This window comes from Acipenser ruthenus, chromosome 17 (assembly GCF_902713425.1).
Source record: "Acipenser ruthenus chromosome 17, fAciRut3.2 maternal haplotype, whole genome shotgun sequence".
Classification (NCBI taxonomy): domain Eukaryota; kingdom Metazoa; phylum Chordata; class Actinopteri; order Acipenseriformes; family Acipenseridae; genus Acipenser; species Acipenser ruthenus.
Genome location: NC_081205.1, coordinates 32392509 through 32407663, shown reverse-complemented (window position 1 = coordinate 32407663; position 15155 = coordinate 32392509). Strand labels below are relative to the sequence as shown.

The following is a 15155-nucleotide window of genomic DNA, read 5'->3' as shown; positions in this document are numbered from 1 at the left end:
GAGCCCCAGCAGGTTTGTTATCTGTCTTCGGATGTAAGTTGAGATGTTGCAGACGTCCCTGGGAGCCCCAGCAGGTTTGTTATATGTCTTCGGATGTAAGTTGAGATGTTGCAGACGTCCCTGGGAGCCCCAGCGGGTTTGTTATCTGTCTTCGGATGTAAGTTGAGATGTTGCAGACGTCCCTGGGAGCCCCAGCGGGTTTGTTATCTGTCTTCGGGTGTAAGTTGAGATGTTGCAGACGTCCCTGGGAGCCCCAGCGGGTTTGTTATTTGTCTTCGGGTGTAAGTTGAGATGTTGCAGATGTCCCTGGGAGCCCCAGCGGGTTTGTTATTTGTCTTTGGGTGTAAGTTGAGATGTTGCAGACGTCCCTGGGAGCCCCAGCGGGTTTGTTATTTGTCTTTGGGTGTAAGTTGAGATGTTGCAGACGTCCCTGGGAGCCCCAGCGGGTTTGTTATCTGTCTTCGGGTGTAAGTTGAGATGTTGCAGACGTCCCTGGGAGCCCCAGCGGGTTTGTTATTTGTCTTCGGGTGTAAGTTGAGATGTTGTAGACGTCCCTGGGAGCCCCAGCGGGTTTGTTATTTGTCTTCGGGTGTAAGTTGAGATGTTGCAGGCGTCCCTGGGAGCCCCAGCGGGTTTGTTATTTGTCTTTGGGTGTAAGTTGAGATGTTGCAGACGTCCCTGGGAGCCCCAGCGGGTTTGTTATCTGTCTTTGGGTGTAAGTTGAGATGTTGCAGACGTCCCTGGGAGCCCCAGCGGGTTTGTTATTTGTCTTCGGGTGTAAGTTGAGATGTTGTAGACGTCCCTGGGAGCCCCAGCGGGTTTGTTATTTGTCTTCGTGTGTAAGTTGAGATGTTGCAGGCGTCCCTGGGAGCCCCAGCGGGTTTGTTATTTGTCTTTGGGTGTAAGTTGAGATGTTGCAGATGTCCCTGGGAGCCCCAGCGGGTTTGTTATTTGTCTTCGGATGTAAGTTGAGATGTTGCAGACGTCCCTGGGAGCCCCAGCGGGTTTGTTATCTGTCTTTGGGTGTAAGTTGAGATGTTGCAGACGTCCCTGGGAGCCCCAGCAGGTTTGTTATCTGTCTTCGGGTGTAAGTTGAGATGTTGCAGACGTCCCTGGGACCCCCAGCGGGTTTGTTATCTGTCTTCGGGTGTAAGTTGATTATTATTAAACCCTGAGATTGAAAGATCGCAACACTTTTTCACCTTATTGTAGGCAACCTCCTTTTAACATATTACAGCCCACTGTCTGTCGCTAGACTGACGTAATGAAGTCCAGAGTTAGATCGTTTGGGAAACCCACAGATGTATTGCTGTGGGGCACAGCAGGAGTCCTGGATGCTTTATGCTTTTCACAGATGCATTTCTCCTGCAGTGAACATTAAAAATGTGTGAGCAGACTGTGACAGGGTTCTTGAATCCCATGTGCACCCTTGTCATGACTGGTGTGTGTAAATAGAGTAAGTATGCAAGGGGATGGGCGTTCTTGAAAATACCTTCAAGCCAAGCTGCACAGATACTGTGTCCTCCAAATGCATCTACAGTGTATACACTACACTGGGGTTCACAGCCTTGGGCTGCTAAGCAAACAATATCTTCCCCTTACAAAGTTTAAAACCTCTCCCTTAAGACAAGTGTCTGCGTCAGACAAACCATAATGTAGTAATAATCTATGCAAAATCTGATCAATGATATTCAAATGCCTTGATGTTCATTCTACTGTACCTACATTTTGATTAAAACCCTAACAAAAAGTTTTCACCTTAGAAGCCAGGGAGTGCAAAGTTGTAGAAGTGAAGGCTCGCAGCTCGGGCACTATCAGTGCATGAAGCACTTTATGTATTTCATTTCACAGTAGTTGGAGTTGTTGGTACATCATGTTTCTTACTGTCCCTGAGTGCAGTGGATTGATTTACGGGATAAAGACTCTGCATGACCAATAAAACGCTGCCGGCTCTGCCTGAGCGCGTCCAGTCAGTTCAATAATGCACTCCTTTCCTCTGAGACTGCATGAGGAAGGGGACTGACACTGACTGACATTGTTCACACACACACTCTCATCTCTCCTGTGTGTCATCCTCATGTTCAAGAGGACCTCTTCATAAAAAGAGCCTCCTTCAACAGCAGACAGCTGAGTACTCAGCCAGTGCTAGTTGGTGCAAAGTGCTGCACAGTACAGTCAGGGTAAAAATGAAGGCAGGTAAGCGAGACCACATTACACAGGGTTTCGATAGCTTTTTTGGAAAAGCAAAAAGGGTCTGGTTAGTTAATGTCTTAGTTAGTTAGTTTGTCAATTAGTTATTGCACATATTTAGAGAACTGATCATCCAATGTTGATGAAACTTGCTAAGGGCTGCCCTTGGCACAAGTTTATGAGTGTAACATGATCTGAGGGTATATGGACAGCAATTCTCCATGTGAATGCAGTGGCTGAGGCCCTGTCATCTGTCTACTTTTTTTTTTATTTTACTGTGGTCTCTTTCAGCTGCATTCACACTGGATCTGTATCTCTGTTTAAAATTGCTTGATCAAGCCACGGCACTGTCAGCGGGCTGCAGGGATGCACTAACAGAGCTGTTTGCCAGAGTGTCCAGGGGGTTCGAGTACCCTTAAGGGGAATTCTACTGCTGGCCCAAGGCTCTGACAGAGCCAGTCAGGCAGAGTCATGACAAGGACATGCCTGCAAGGGAGCCCAAGCATGCCCTGTCCTCCACTCGTTAGTCTAATAAACTGTACTGAATCACACTTGCATTGTCTATGATTTGTGAAAGAGTTTTGAGATCCTTGTCTGTCATCCAAACTTGCCGGTTTTGAAAGAGCATGCCCTCCTGGCGTCAGTGGTTTAGTAAGAAAGGGGGTAGTCAGTAGAGGACACAACGTGACCCCGGGGAGTGAGCGGTCAGGAGGGCTTTCAACCCCTCAGAGGGTTCACTGGTCATCGGTTTCCTCTGTCAGTTAAAGAGGTACATCAAGTGATCAGGTTCTACTCTGTCAATTAAAGAGGTACATTGGGTCATCAGGTTCTGCTCTGTCAATTAAAGAGGCACTATTCATGAACATTGACCTCCATTGTGAGATCATGTGTTGCATTGCTGGCAGCAAAAAATAAATAAATAATTTGCCTTTAATTGGCTGTTACTGCTTGCTGAGCTGCGGGTCAGTTTAACCCAGTGGTGGCCTGGCATAAGTTAACATTGAAATTGTCTAAACAGATTCATATGTAGGTCCCGGTAGCCTGTCCAGATAGGAATGAATAATTACTAAGAGTAACATCTAATACCATGGACACAGTGCGGCATAAAGTAGTGATAAATACAAGAGATTTAAAAACAAGTTTTAGAAATGACCACTAGGGATACTACTGTAGAAAATGTGAGTTACCAGTAGGAACATCTCATTTCTGCTGTAACAGTAAGCTCTGTAATTAAGCTCTGATCAGGTTCCGGGCAGCCTGTCTTGTAAACGTCTTTGTCAGCTGGGATCCAGTAAATCCCAGGAGCTGGGCGCACAATTGAACTGTCACATTGCTGATTCACCAGGGTCACAAACAACAGATAGGACACACACGTTAATCTGTTGTCATCCGGGAACGGGCATGCGATGATTATAATGTTGATTGGGAGAGGTCCAGTCGAGCTGGTCAGTAACTGGCAGCGGCCCTGTGTAATGGTAATGCGTGATCACAGAAAGCCTCCGAGCAGCCGTGGTGTCAGTGACAGCATTGGTGGTTATCGGGTCACAGTGATAGTGGAGGGGATTCCCATAAACCCAACCTGCCCACTCCCCTCCCTTGCACTGCACACTGCTGATCTGTCCTGTGGGAGTATCTGCTTTAAATGGAAATGGTAACAAGAAACCACAACTGTGCTGCTTGCAAGAAAACAGAGTTAAAAAAAGCAGACATCCTGTAGAGGCAGAATATATGCCTGGCCGAGCAGAAAAATGAAATCTTCTGCTGAAATAAAAACAAATGTAGTTACTTTCTGAATTTGACCTGCAGGTTTCTGAGAATGTGTGCAGGGAATTGTCCCCTGGATCTATCGTACTGTATTTGGTAGCTCTCCGTGTGATTGTGAATGTGTGAAACTGAGATAGCATCTTATGGTATCACAAGGGAAACTGGATCTTCTTAAATGCTGTGGGGAGGTATTCAAATAGTGCATGCCCTTTTTAAATGTGCTTCACATTTTCCTTTTGATGATTTTCTGTAGGTATTCATTTGAAATGTTACTTTGATATATATTTTTGACTTTTTATATTCTCGTTTTTTTAACAATTTTTTCTGACACTCGGGGCAACACAAGAAGGCAAATTTCAATTTCAAATTCCAATCACAAAAACTCTGTTCCCCATTCTAATGGATATATGTATATATTGTAATACGACTGCACCTCTCCGTTCGTTGCCCCTTTAAAACACTGACCCAGACACAGAAATAGAGGTTTTTAAAGCGCTGATGCGCTTTTTTTTAATAAACAAAATAAACAAAAACAAACACCTAGCTCTATTCGAGCAATAACTGAAACACAACACAGGAACCTAAACTATAAACAGGACGGCTAAGCCGTTTACCTATAACAAAACAAACCTTCACTCACTTGGGTACGCTTGCACGCACTCGCAAGCGGGCTATAAACACAGCAGCCCAGCACAGACTGGCTGCCTTTCTTTTATACCCTGCACCTGGCTCTAATTTAATAATAAACACCAGGTGCAGGGGATAATCACCAATGAAAAATTAAACAATTAGCAATAAAACAATTAACAGAAATAATTAGACAATAAAACAAAACAATTAAATCAAACCAATGTGCATTTGCACATGTTTTTCATGCAGGGAGGATTAATCCCCTCCCTGCTGTGTTACAATATATAATATACACACACACACACACAGTATTTGCATACAGCTCATCTTTCTATGTACCTAAATGAGCCAATTAGTGCAGTTGAGGGGGACCAGAGAGAGAGACATTTTTAAACAAGAAATATTTCTTCTTTTACTCAGATCTTTGTTGGCTACCTAATGTATTTTTCAGATTTATTTCCCAATGTACAGCAGCAACTAAATATCCGAGATGCCAGTGTAGAGTTTTGAGAATCAGCACTATGCTGTTCATGTAATTCTGCACAGCTGTTTTTGGTTCAGTTTTTCATTGTGGTCTTCTTCCCGGAACAGAAGAGATACACTGTGTCGAGAATGGAATCTGCGGTGGGCTGAGCCACTCCCACACATGCCTGTGTTGGAAAGTCCTTCAGCAGACTATTCAAGTTGTATTATGTCTTGAATATAGCGCTGCTGATGGAGTGATAACAGTGCAGTATCAGGCATCAGGTCATCCCTGATCAGACCCTGCTGGTTTCTAGTTATCACTCATGTGAGAATGGAAACTGGTTTCTGTCTTACTGCTTTGTTAGAAATTAGATTATTCTCAGAAGCCATGTACCAGAAGTTCCTGTACAGCAATATGAATTGTGTTTGTCTTTTTTTTCAGTTTCTTGAAAGCCTTTATTGATTATGGGTATGTATGTGTTTGTTTGTTTCTTTGTCATCCACACTTTAAATAGTCACAGCTTCATGTCTCTGGGGCAGTTTCTTGAATTCTTTTATTTATTCATTTATTTATTTATTTTTTTAACTGGGTTAGAATAAATCTAATGGCTGGTTTCACAATGTAACGTAAGATTAGTGCTAATTGCAGTCTGTGAAAATAGGCTTAAATGTAAACATAAATCTACTTGATAATTTACAATAATGATTTCTTTCTTTCTAATGAACCTTTTAGGGGCTGAAGGCCGCTTAAACACACATGATCATGGTCTTCACAGTGCATTAACAAGTGCAATGCTTTGCGTTTTATACACTTTTGAGAATTTAATGTATTTTATCTGCCAGCCCTTTGTAGATAACCCAAAACAGCTTTAGGTCTGATTTTATTTCGGAATTATCTTCAATCACATTTAATATGCGGCACGTTGAATTAAGCAAAAGTTATTTAAAAAGAAAGTGCAGATATCTTTTTTATATATATATATATATATATATATATATATATATATATATATATATATATATATATATATATATATATATACGGCTACAAGGCATTGTGGTCTGGTTTGCCATGTCTGTAAAGATTTGTATGAATCATTAAGTCTCTGACAGTATTATATCTCTCCATAATAGTGCCCCGAAAAAAAAGAAAGAGTAGAGTCACTTCCTTAACATTGTACTTCACCCAGAAGCCTTGGAAAGAGACCAAATATCTGAGGTTCTTTTAAAGCTTGCAGAAATAAAACAACAAAACAAAACTTAAAACCCCGTACAACCTCTGTGGGTGTGGAGGGATTTCCCCGAAGCTGAGGGAATATCACAACCTTCCACAGGCCTGGCTCATATGCATACTGGATGGGCTCGCCTTGTAAAGGCTTGACTCTACAGCGCGTTAACCAACAAAATAAACGTTTTCAATAACAGAGGCACACCTTCCCAACATTAAACACAACATTTGCACATTTGTTTACAGAGACGCCTTATCCGATTGCCTACTAGATTGTTTGCATATCGCATTCATATACAACTATTAACATGATTCATTCATTAATTGCCATTCTGGTCATGACAGCACTATCCCTGTCATGGTAAATTTACGCTAGGTTTGAATAAGTGTGAAACACATCATTGCTATTCATGATTCATAAGAATCTCATTAACACATAGTAGCTCAATCATTACTGTCTTAGTAACAGAACTTCAAATCAAGACAATCTGTGTTTGTCACTTTGAGTTTACTGAAACAAATGAAGAAGGTGTGGCACCCTTGGTTTTGAGGACACATGTGGTAAAATGGGACCATTCTGATATCCGTTCACATCACTGGGACTATTAAAGCCTTGCTTTGAGTTATCTAAGGAAAACCACCATGAATGGGCATCAGTCATTTTGTGCACAATTGTGTTAGTCATTGCTGTGAGCTTATCTCAATGGCCATCCTTTTTCTCTTACCTTCCTTTGGAAGAGTGGATTAATTGGCCACACTTTATTGTTCAGGGATCCATTTATAGCACTTCCATTAGTGTGCTATTAAAGGTCTTATCTTTATTCTTTAGTTTATTACAGTGAAAACATCTTACTGGTGTAAAAAAAAAAAAAAGAGCCATCTCTTTCAGCCATGTTATTAATCGTACAAAATGTTTTGTTTTTATGCTGCTTGAATGTTGCTCGTGGTGATCTGCTTTCAGCTTCGTGATGCTGATGGTTCTAATTTTACATTTACAGCCGATGCGAGCTTCGATATCAGTTATACACACCATGCACAGCCCCTTTCAGAGCAACATGAAATCAGGCTGTTGAGGATTAGATTTTTAAGCAAATCTTTGGGAATTATTTCCCCTAATTGAAAAAATGAACATAACAGCAAAGGAGCAAGTCACTTCACTTATCCTGCAATAAAACCACTAATTGAATTTTTGGCTCAAGGCAATAACCTAGAACAAACAGCCTAGGTTAATGAAATCTGGAGAGATAGCTGCTCTTTTTACTCCTGCTAACTGGCTTACAACAGTTTCTGATATTAGGAAACTGTGTAGAGGTTGGAAACTTTAAACAGTAAGCATGTAAAACAGTCTGGGTGTTGTGTGATCAACATGCACACATTGTGATCAACCAGTGAGGTCTGGAAAGCCACGCAGCACATCTGACTGATTTACTGAGGCAACTGTGCTTCTCAATCGGGGTGTAACGATATACGACACATCACGATATGCAGGTCAACATACAATATGCATCACAATACACGTGATGGTCCTGATGGGATACTTGTGTGATGCATAAAAAGATCAAATGATCATTTCATGCTGGAGTCTACAGTATTTTGTTAAATTAAAAAAAAATTGAATGAGTTAGAGAGAGTATCTATTCATAGCAACTATGAAACACACGTGTTCTTCATTCAGAAACCACTTGGTGAACTACAATGAGCTATGTTGGGTCTTTGGTCTTGTATCGCAATACAGACGGTATGTGCCTCTATTCCGACACGATATAGCTTGTGAATAAAGTTTAAGCGATACACAATGAATTGTTACACCCTCACTTCTGAACTGGGCGCGATGCTTCTGGAATGAACTGTGGATTTCTGCATAGAATGTTACTGCCGGGGCCGACCCTTTTAAAAGCAGTGTTCGATATTTGAAAGCTCTGTCTAATGCATTAAGCTAGTGGTTCTAGCGGAGGGGATGCAAGATTACAAACACGTGCCAGCATTAAACTAATTAAGATATGGCCCTATAGTGTTTTCCTTTCTGGGCTGCTGAATCAGTTGCCATTATAATGATTAAACCTCTGTGAAGCATCACCTGTCCAGCAAAATGTATGCTGTATGTATGCTGAGTAGCTAAGTGGTCATTCAAGGGATGCACCATTGTGTAATGAATAGTGTTTTCAAAATGCACTGCAAAGATTAAACAAGATGGGTTTGTACACGAGAAAGGCGTCCAATACCCCAGTGTCACTTTAATCAAATAAATCCATGCTAACAGCTAATGTCTATAATTTCTGCATTGAGGCAGAATTATAGATATGACCGTTGCCTGCACAGAATCTCTTTCACAGTTTGCAGTATTGACACAGGTCTGACCCAGTTCCCTCAGGTGTCCACATGGGTCCTGCAATAGTCTTTTCAGACACTGCTTTTGTGTGTGAAACACCATTTTTTTTATTGAACTCTACAGTAATCTTACGATGACCGTTAAAGCCTCAGGTATGTAGTATCCAAAGAGCGTGAGCGCCGAGAAGAGACAACAAGCAAACCGACCGGGAGAGCTGTCCACTAGACTGCCTGCTATAAATCGACCCGGAGAACTGTCCACTAGACTGCCTGCTATAAATCGACCAGGAGAGCTGTCTGCTAGACTGCCTGCTATAAATCGACCAGGAGAGCTGTCTGCTAGACTGCCTGCTATAAATCGACCAGGAGAACTGTCCGCTAGACTGCCTGCTATAAATCGACCAGGAGAACTGTCCGCTAGACTGCCTGCTATAAATCGACCAGGAGAGCTGTCCGCTAGACTGCCTGCTATAAATCGACCAGGAGAGCTGTCCGCTAGACTGCCTGCTATAAATCGACCAGGAGAGCTGTCCGCTAGACTGCCTGCTATAAATCGACCAGGAGAGCTGTCCGCTAGACTGCCTGCTATAAATCGACGGGGAGAGCTGTCCGCTAGACTGCCTGCTATAAATCGACGGGGAGAGCTGTCCGCTAGACTGCCTGCTATAAATCGACGGGGAGAGCTGTCCGCTAGACTGCCTGCTATAAATCGACCAGGAGAGCTGTCCGCTAGACTGCCTGCTATAAACCGATCGGGAGAGCTGACCGCTACACTGCCTGTTCTCGTTGGGGTTCTGTTTAGTCACAAATTACTCTCCTGACGGCCAGTTGAGCAATCATTTAAAAAAAAGCTGGAGTTGAAACAGCAGCTTGCTTCCCATCGCCTTTGTGATGGTATAAAGGGCTCTTTAACTGAGCCACAGCTGTGTGCAGTTTTAATAGCTTGCACTTTTATTTTGCTTGTAAGGTTTAATGAATCTTTAAATGAGTTGTAAAGTAGAACACCCATGGTCTGTTTTAACATGTCTGCTGCTTTCTGGTTCAGATCTTTCATGTTCTCTGTGTATTCTCTAAAAGCCTTAACCCTTGATTGTTTCCCCTCTGCATATCCTCAATGAGCTTTTTCTTTTTCTTTTCTTTTCCAGAACTACGGAGGAACCTTGTCAAACACCTCAACGTTATCCACTCCCGTCACTGGACACAAGCGCATGGTGATCCCGACCCAGCCGCCCCTGACGGCCACCAAGAAATCTGCCACCAAGCCCCAGCCTGCTGCTGCTCCTGCTGCTGCTGCTCCTGCTGCTGGCATCCCAGTGCCCAAACCGCAGTCCATGCCTCAGCCTGTCCCTGCCTCCTACACCACAGCCTCCACTCCCAGCCGTCCGACCTTCAATGTGCAGATGAAGAGCGCCCAGCCCAGTCCTCATTACGTGCCCCCGGGGCCGCAGGGCTTATCCCCGGCCTATAATCAGCAGTATCCCCAACAACCATCTCGATCCCCCGGCCCGGTCCAGTACATGCCTGCCCAGCCCCGCAGTCTTGATTTTGCGTACGGCCCCCCGCAGCCACCACGCCAGCCCGAACCCATGGCCAGCCACGCTCCTCCTCCTCCAAGGGCTTACTATGAGCCCCAGTACCCTGGAGGAGCTGGTCAAGGCGCTGCCTACGGAGCTCAGAACACCTGGAGACCAGAGCCAGCTTATCCCACCGCTCCCACCACTGGCCCAGGATATCAGCCTCCAGGGCCCAGGAAGACATACATCACCGACCCGCCACCAACCATGGCCCCAACACCCATGGCACAGTATGGAGCTCCCCCGGGAATGCAGCAGAAGGTAAGATCTGAAGCCGCTTGCTACACTGTTTAAATCCTTGGGAAGATACCAGTTGATATGTTGTTTTTTTATTTACTCTCAATTGATATCATTCCTAGGGCACCTTACTATTACAGGTCCAATGGCCCAGATTCCCACTGATTTAGGTTTCCTACCTAAAATCAACAGGTTCTGCAAAGAAATCCAAGGTGTCATTTTGTCCTGGAAATCAACTTTTTACACCTTTTGCAAATAATTGATGCAACAAATTGTGCATCATTCACAAAAGTTCAATTATTTCTTTATTTAATAATTTGTTTGTCCATTTTGATAAATGAAGTACAAACTTATTCTCATGTGTGTGTTAAAGTCTTGTGACTAGGACCAGATGTTCAAATTAACATTCATTGTTAATTGCATTCGTAACATTCATTCACTTGACATTTTCTGAAATATTCTCTAGATAGCTGGGACTGGATTAGCAGATACAGTAACAGTACTTCTTTTAAAGACTGAACTTGAAGGAACTTTTCAAGTTCCGTTCATCTTTGTTTTTATTTAAGTTAGATTCCATTATAGAGGGAACTTCAGTGCACAGGCATGCAACTTGGCAGGTAATACCGGCCTGAGTTCTCATTTCTTTAAAGCACATTTCTAGTAAATTGAGGCAGGGTGATTAACAAAGCCTTAAGGTTCAGTTTCCTTAAAAAAAAGCTATGCAGCCTTTTTTTAACCTTTCTGAATGTTTTACATCTGCTTTTCTTTTGGGGTTTACACCGTCTGATTTCATTTCTCTGACGAGCCGTGGCTTCTGTTTCAAAACCCCAGTGAATTTTCAGTGTTGTTTTTTTATCAAGCCTAGGTATACCGGTCCCTGTCTGACTCGGGAATTATCCTCTTTAGTGTGGCAGGAGTAAACTATTAAGCCCAGCAATCTCATTGTTAAGATGTTGGATTAGAAAGCTGCATTTGAATGTATTTTTTTGTTACAGTGTCCTTAGCTTTCCCTCACATTTTTTCTTGCATTTTGTCATCTTGTTAATGTCAACAGGAAGTCAAAACCAAATATGTCGGTGAAATACTGAGGGATAAAAAACAAACTGTTTTATAGCATGTTAGCAACAATGTCAGTGGTCCGTTAAGAAGCTGCAGTACATAATGTAACAAGCTCAAGCTGCACTAATCAGGAAGGCATACAGTTAGCATAATAAACAGGAAGACAGCATTTGATCCTAATCAGAGCAGAATGAATATCATCTCACTGCAGTCGCTGAGAGAGCAAGCACATAACTGCATATGGAGCTATTTAAGGTTACCAAGTGATTGCAGCAACTTCCTGTGGGACAATCCAAACAGTTTAATCAGAAAAATCTGTTGAAAGAAGGAAAAAGAAGGAAAGAAATCAACGTGATGCGTACAAGGAAAGGAGGTTTTTAAACTGTTCAGTAAGAGTTAATATCAATGGTCTTTTCAATGTAGATTTTCTGTAAGGCACCAATACATTTAATACTGGGCTGGGTTCACATATTCCAAAATAAAACGGTTGGAAAGAAAAGCCCTGGGTTACTGAACTTGTTCGCACCTGAGTGAAACATCCTTTGCATTTCAGGGCCTAAGGGGAGAACATGTCATCAGCAGAGAAAACAAGATAGTAAACTGGACAGGGTTGTTCTCGCTCATTACTCCCTCAGACTCTTCATTTCTGTGTCAGCGTGTGAATATTTGTGGGAGAAGCTGCCAAATATATATTTGTCTGCACTAAAGCAGGGTGCTGCAGAGGCCTCCTGTTTCCACCGTGTTTCTTTTTGCCCAGGCTGTGTCTGGTTTCACACATCCATACTCATACATACTTTAGAAACGTTTACCATAGTAAAAGCATAGCAACGTGTAATAAAGCATGGGTAAGCATCATAAAAAATAGCAAGGTCTGATAAAGCACAATAATAAACATGGCAAACTACAGTAAATGCATGGTAAAGCTGCAAAAATACCATGGTAAACTTTTAGAAGCATGCGTACAGACATACATACGTACATGATGTATGGTATTGTAAAGTGTCTTACAGATTGCTGTCAACAGTACTTTCTAAAAAAAAAAAAAAAAAAACACATATTCTAGTAAGATCAGAGCAAGTGGTTGTCAGTGGAAACCAAGCACACAGCTGATTGCAGACATGTTTGCTTATCGTGTACAAATTGATGGGAGGCATGTTGTTACTCTCTCGGATTTCAACACCGGGCTCAAGCAAATCTTTAAGATTAAATTCACATCTATCTGTCTTAAATTGGTGTTGCATGACCTGCTATCATTTCCCCTGCCTTTCCTGGTTTTATTGACTCATGAGAGTTGAGCACTGTACTAAAATTGATATTCATAATAATAATACAAGATACCTGCTTTGATGCATAGTACTTGTCTACAACTTTTTGCACACCCTTGATTGTAGTGCATTCTTCCAAGCCATATGGTGCATTCGCTGGGCTGTGGGGAGCTGCTGCAGTAATTCCGAGGTAATATATTGCCCTGTGTTAGTGCAGGCAATAGAAGATTTGCATTGCCAGGATATTGGAAACCCAGTCCGAGGGCCCCCCCCCCCTGTAGGTTTAAGTCTGACTGGCACCAACTACTTATTTTACTTTTGATACTTTCCAGTTTATTATGCATGAGAAAAGCCCACCGGCATCAATCCTTAACTGGTTCAGTGTTTCTATGTTTTCCAGAACTTTACAGTAATAATGCTCTTTTTCAACATTTAGGTCTCACCAGGTATTTTTCGTTGACGCATTCCAGTGTGGGCATTTGTCCAGGTAGAAAAAGAAACAATGAATGGGATACATTTTGTGTGCTATTCCTTTAATGAAGGGGGAATGGATTTTGAATTTCTTACACTAGTACTGTACGAACACTATCTGGAGGTAAGCACATTACAGAGCATAGTTCTTTGGAAGCAGCTCACACAGCATTTGGCATGATGTAACAATCGGGATTTCAGTCTTGTTGAGCCACAGTGAATTGGAACTGAAAGTTGAACAGTGCATCCTGTTCTGTTTGTTTGTTTGTTAGTTTTGTATTATTTTTGTATTAACCTCGTGCTTCATTACCACAGCTTGCTTGCACCGCTCTCAAGCACTGTTCTAAAGTTTGATCTGTTTACAGCTCAGCCTTGCCAAGTTGGACCAGGTTGTTTTTTCCCCTTCAGTGTGCTGGCTAATGCCGATGATGTAGCTTTTCTTAACAGGTTGTTATTTCCGTCTAGATTGTTTTTTTTTTTGTCTTCTGATTTTTTCTTTTTTTTTTTTTTTTTTTTTTTTTCCTAAACGATATGCTGAGCTGGCAGCATCCAGTGCTAGGACTTCATTTTGAAGCAGTGGATTTCTGAATTCAATTTTTTTCTCAAATAAAGAAAGGGGTTCTGATTTTATTTGAATTAATCGTTAATCCTGTGACATCCTACATTTCAGGGAGGCAGAGGTTGTCAAGGAGTTCTGTAATTACTGGGCTTGGCTGTCATTTGACAGGGATTATTATAGATTGCGCAACCCAAAGGCATTTCGAGGTCAGCAACAGCCCCTTCAGTCAGACAGGCAGTTCTCATGCAGTGCTGCAATATTAGTGTTCCTCTCTTTAAGCAAACTGTGAAGTCGCATGCAGCACTAATCCATTTTCCTGAAGTCGTTGCGCTGGACAGGGCATGAGGATTGTGTCAGTACCAATCAATATAACTTTTACTTTAGTTGCAAGGGAAGGGAGGCTTACCTCTGGGTGACTGATGGGATACACATCGTTCTCGGTACTGTGATAGTGTCGAGACAATAGGAAAGCTTTAATCTTTGAGCAAAATGTTTACCTGAAGCTGTCCATTGGAGAGCTGCTTCATATCAGGGTTGGGTTGAGACCCAGTGCAGTGTTGCAGGGCGCTAAGCTACAATGAAGGAGCTCCAACTAGATTTGTGCTTCGTAGCAATTGTGACTCAGGTGTCATGCAGTTCGATGGCTTTGTTCTTTTAGCATGCCCTGTGTGCTTGCTTGCTAAGCAGTGCACATGCTCAGCAGTGATTGTACCATCTTCCAGTATGGATCTAGACACCGCATACATATTCCTCTGTGTCCTTTAACAGCATTGACCTGGATCACACACAGCCACATAACAAGAGTGTCCATAAAAAAAAAACACAGGTGGAAAAGAACACCGATTATAATACTAATACAAATAAGAACAAAATGTTACAAGCCCTTAGAACCACTTGCAAGCCTGAGTTATGCATGGCTGGGTTAGTAACTATATATAAACTGCTGCTGAAGATTTGGAGTGAAGAACGTTGAGAATCAAGCCCATGGTGTTGGATAGTTCTGAAAGCTGTTGTTCTAGAATGGGTGTATTCTGCAGATTTATTGCAGTGCAGTTTGCCATTGCAGAGAACTTGAAGGGTGTTGTTTGATTGATTTGTTTGGCAGCATCCCCATCCTCTCCTCCGCACAGGGCTGGGCTTGTATTCTCACCCTGAATGTCCTTTTGACATAATCCCCAGTGAATGTATCTGTAAACTTTAATAAGCTTTTTGAAGTGAAATGGGAATGGAATTGATAACAAACTCAGAAAAATATGAATTCCCTTCAGCGCAGTTAAAGTGCAGCCCACACAGCAATCAATGCTCAGATGTGCTGCATACCAGTGAACTGGAAAGAAGTGATGACATCTAATTAAAACTGTATCAGACAAACACGCTTTCTGGTG

General features: G+C 42.4%; 1 protein-coding gene across 6 annotated transcripts in view; it reads left to right on the top strand.

Moving 5' to 3' along the window:
- The window catches only part of LOC117423634 (lipoma-preferred partner homolog), a 113970-nt gene that overhangs the window by 74546 nt on the left and 24269 nt on the right, over positions 1-15155 (top strand). For all 6 annotated transcript variants that reach the window (XM_034039700.3, XM_034039695.3, XM_034039699.3 and 3 more), the window contains one exon: positions 9751-10440. In XM_034039700.3, coding sequence (XP_033895591.1) covers positions 9751-10440 — 690 coding nt within the window. The remainder of the gene's footprint in view (positions 1-9750; positions 10441-15155) is intronic.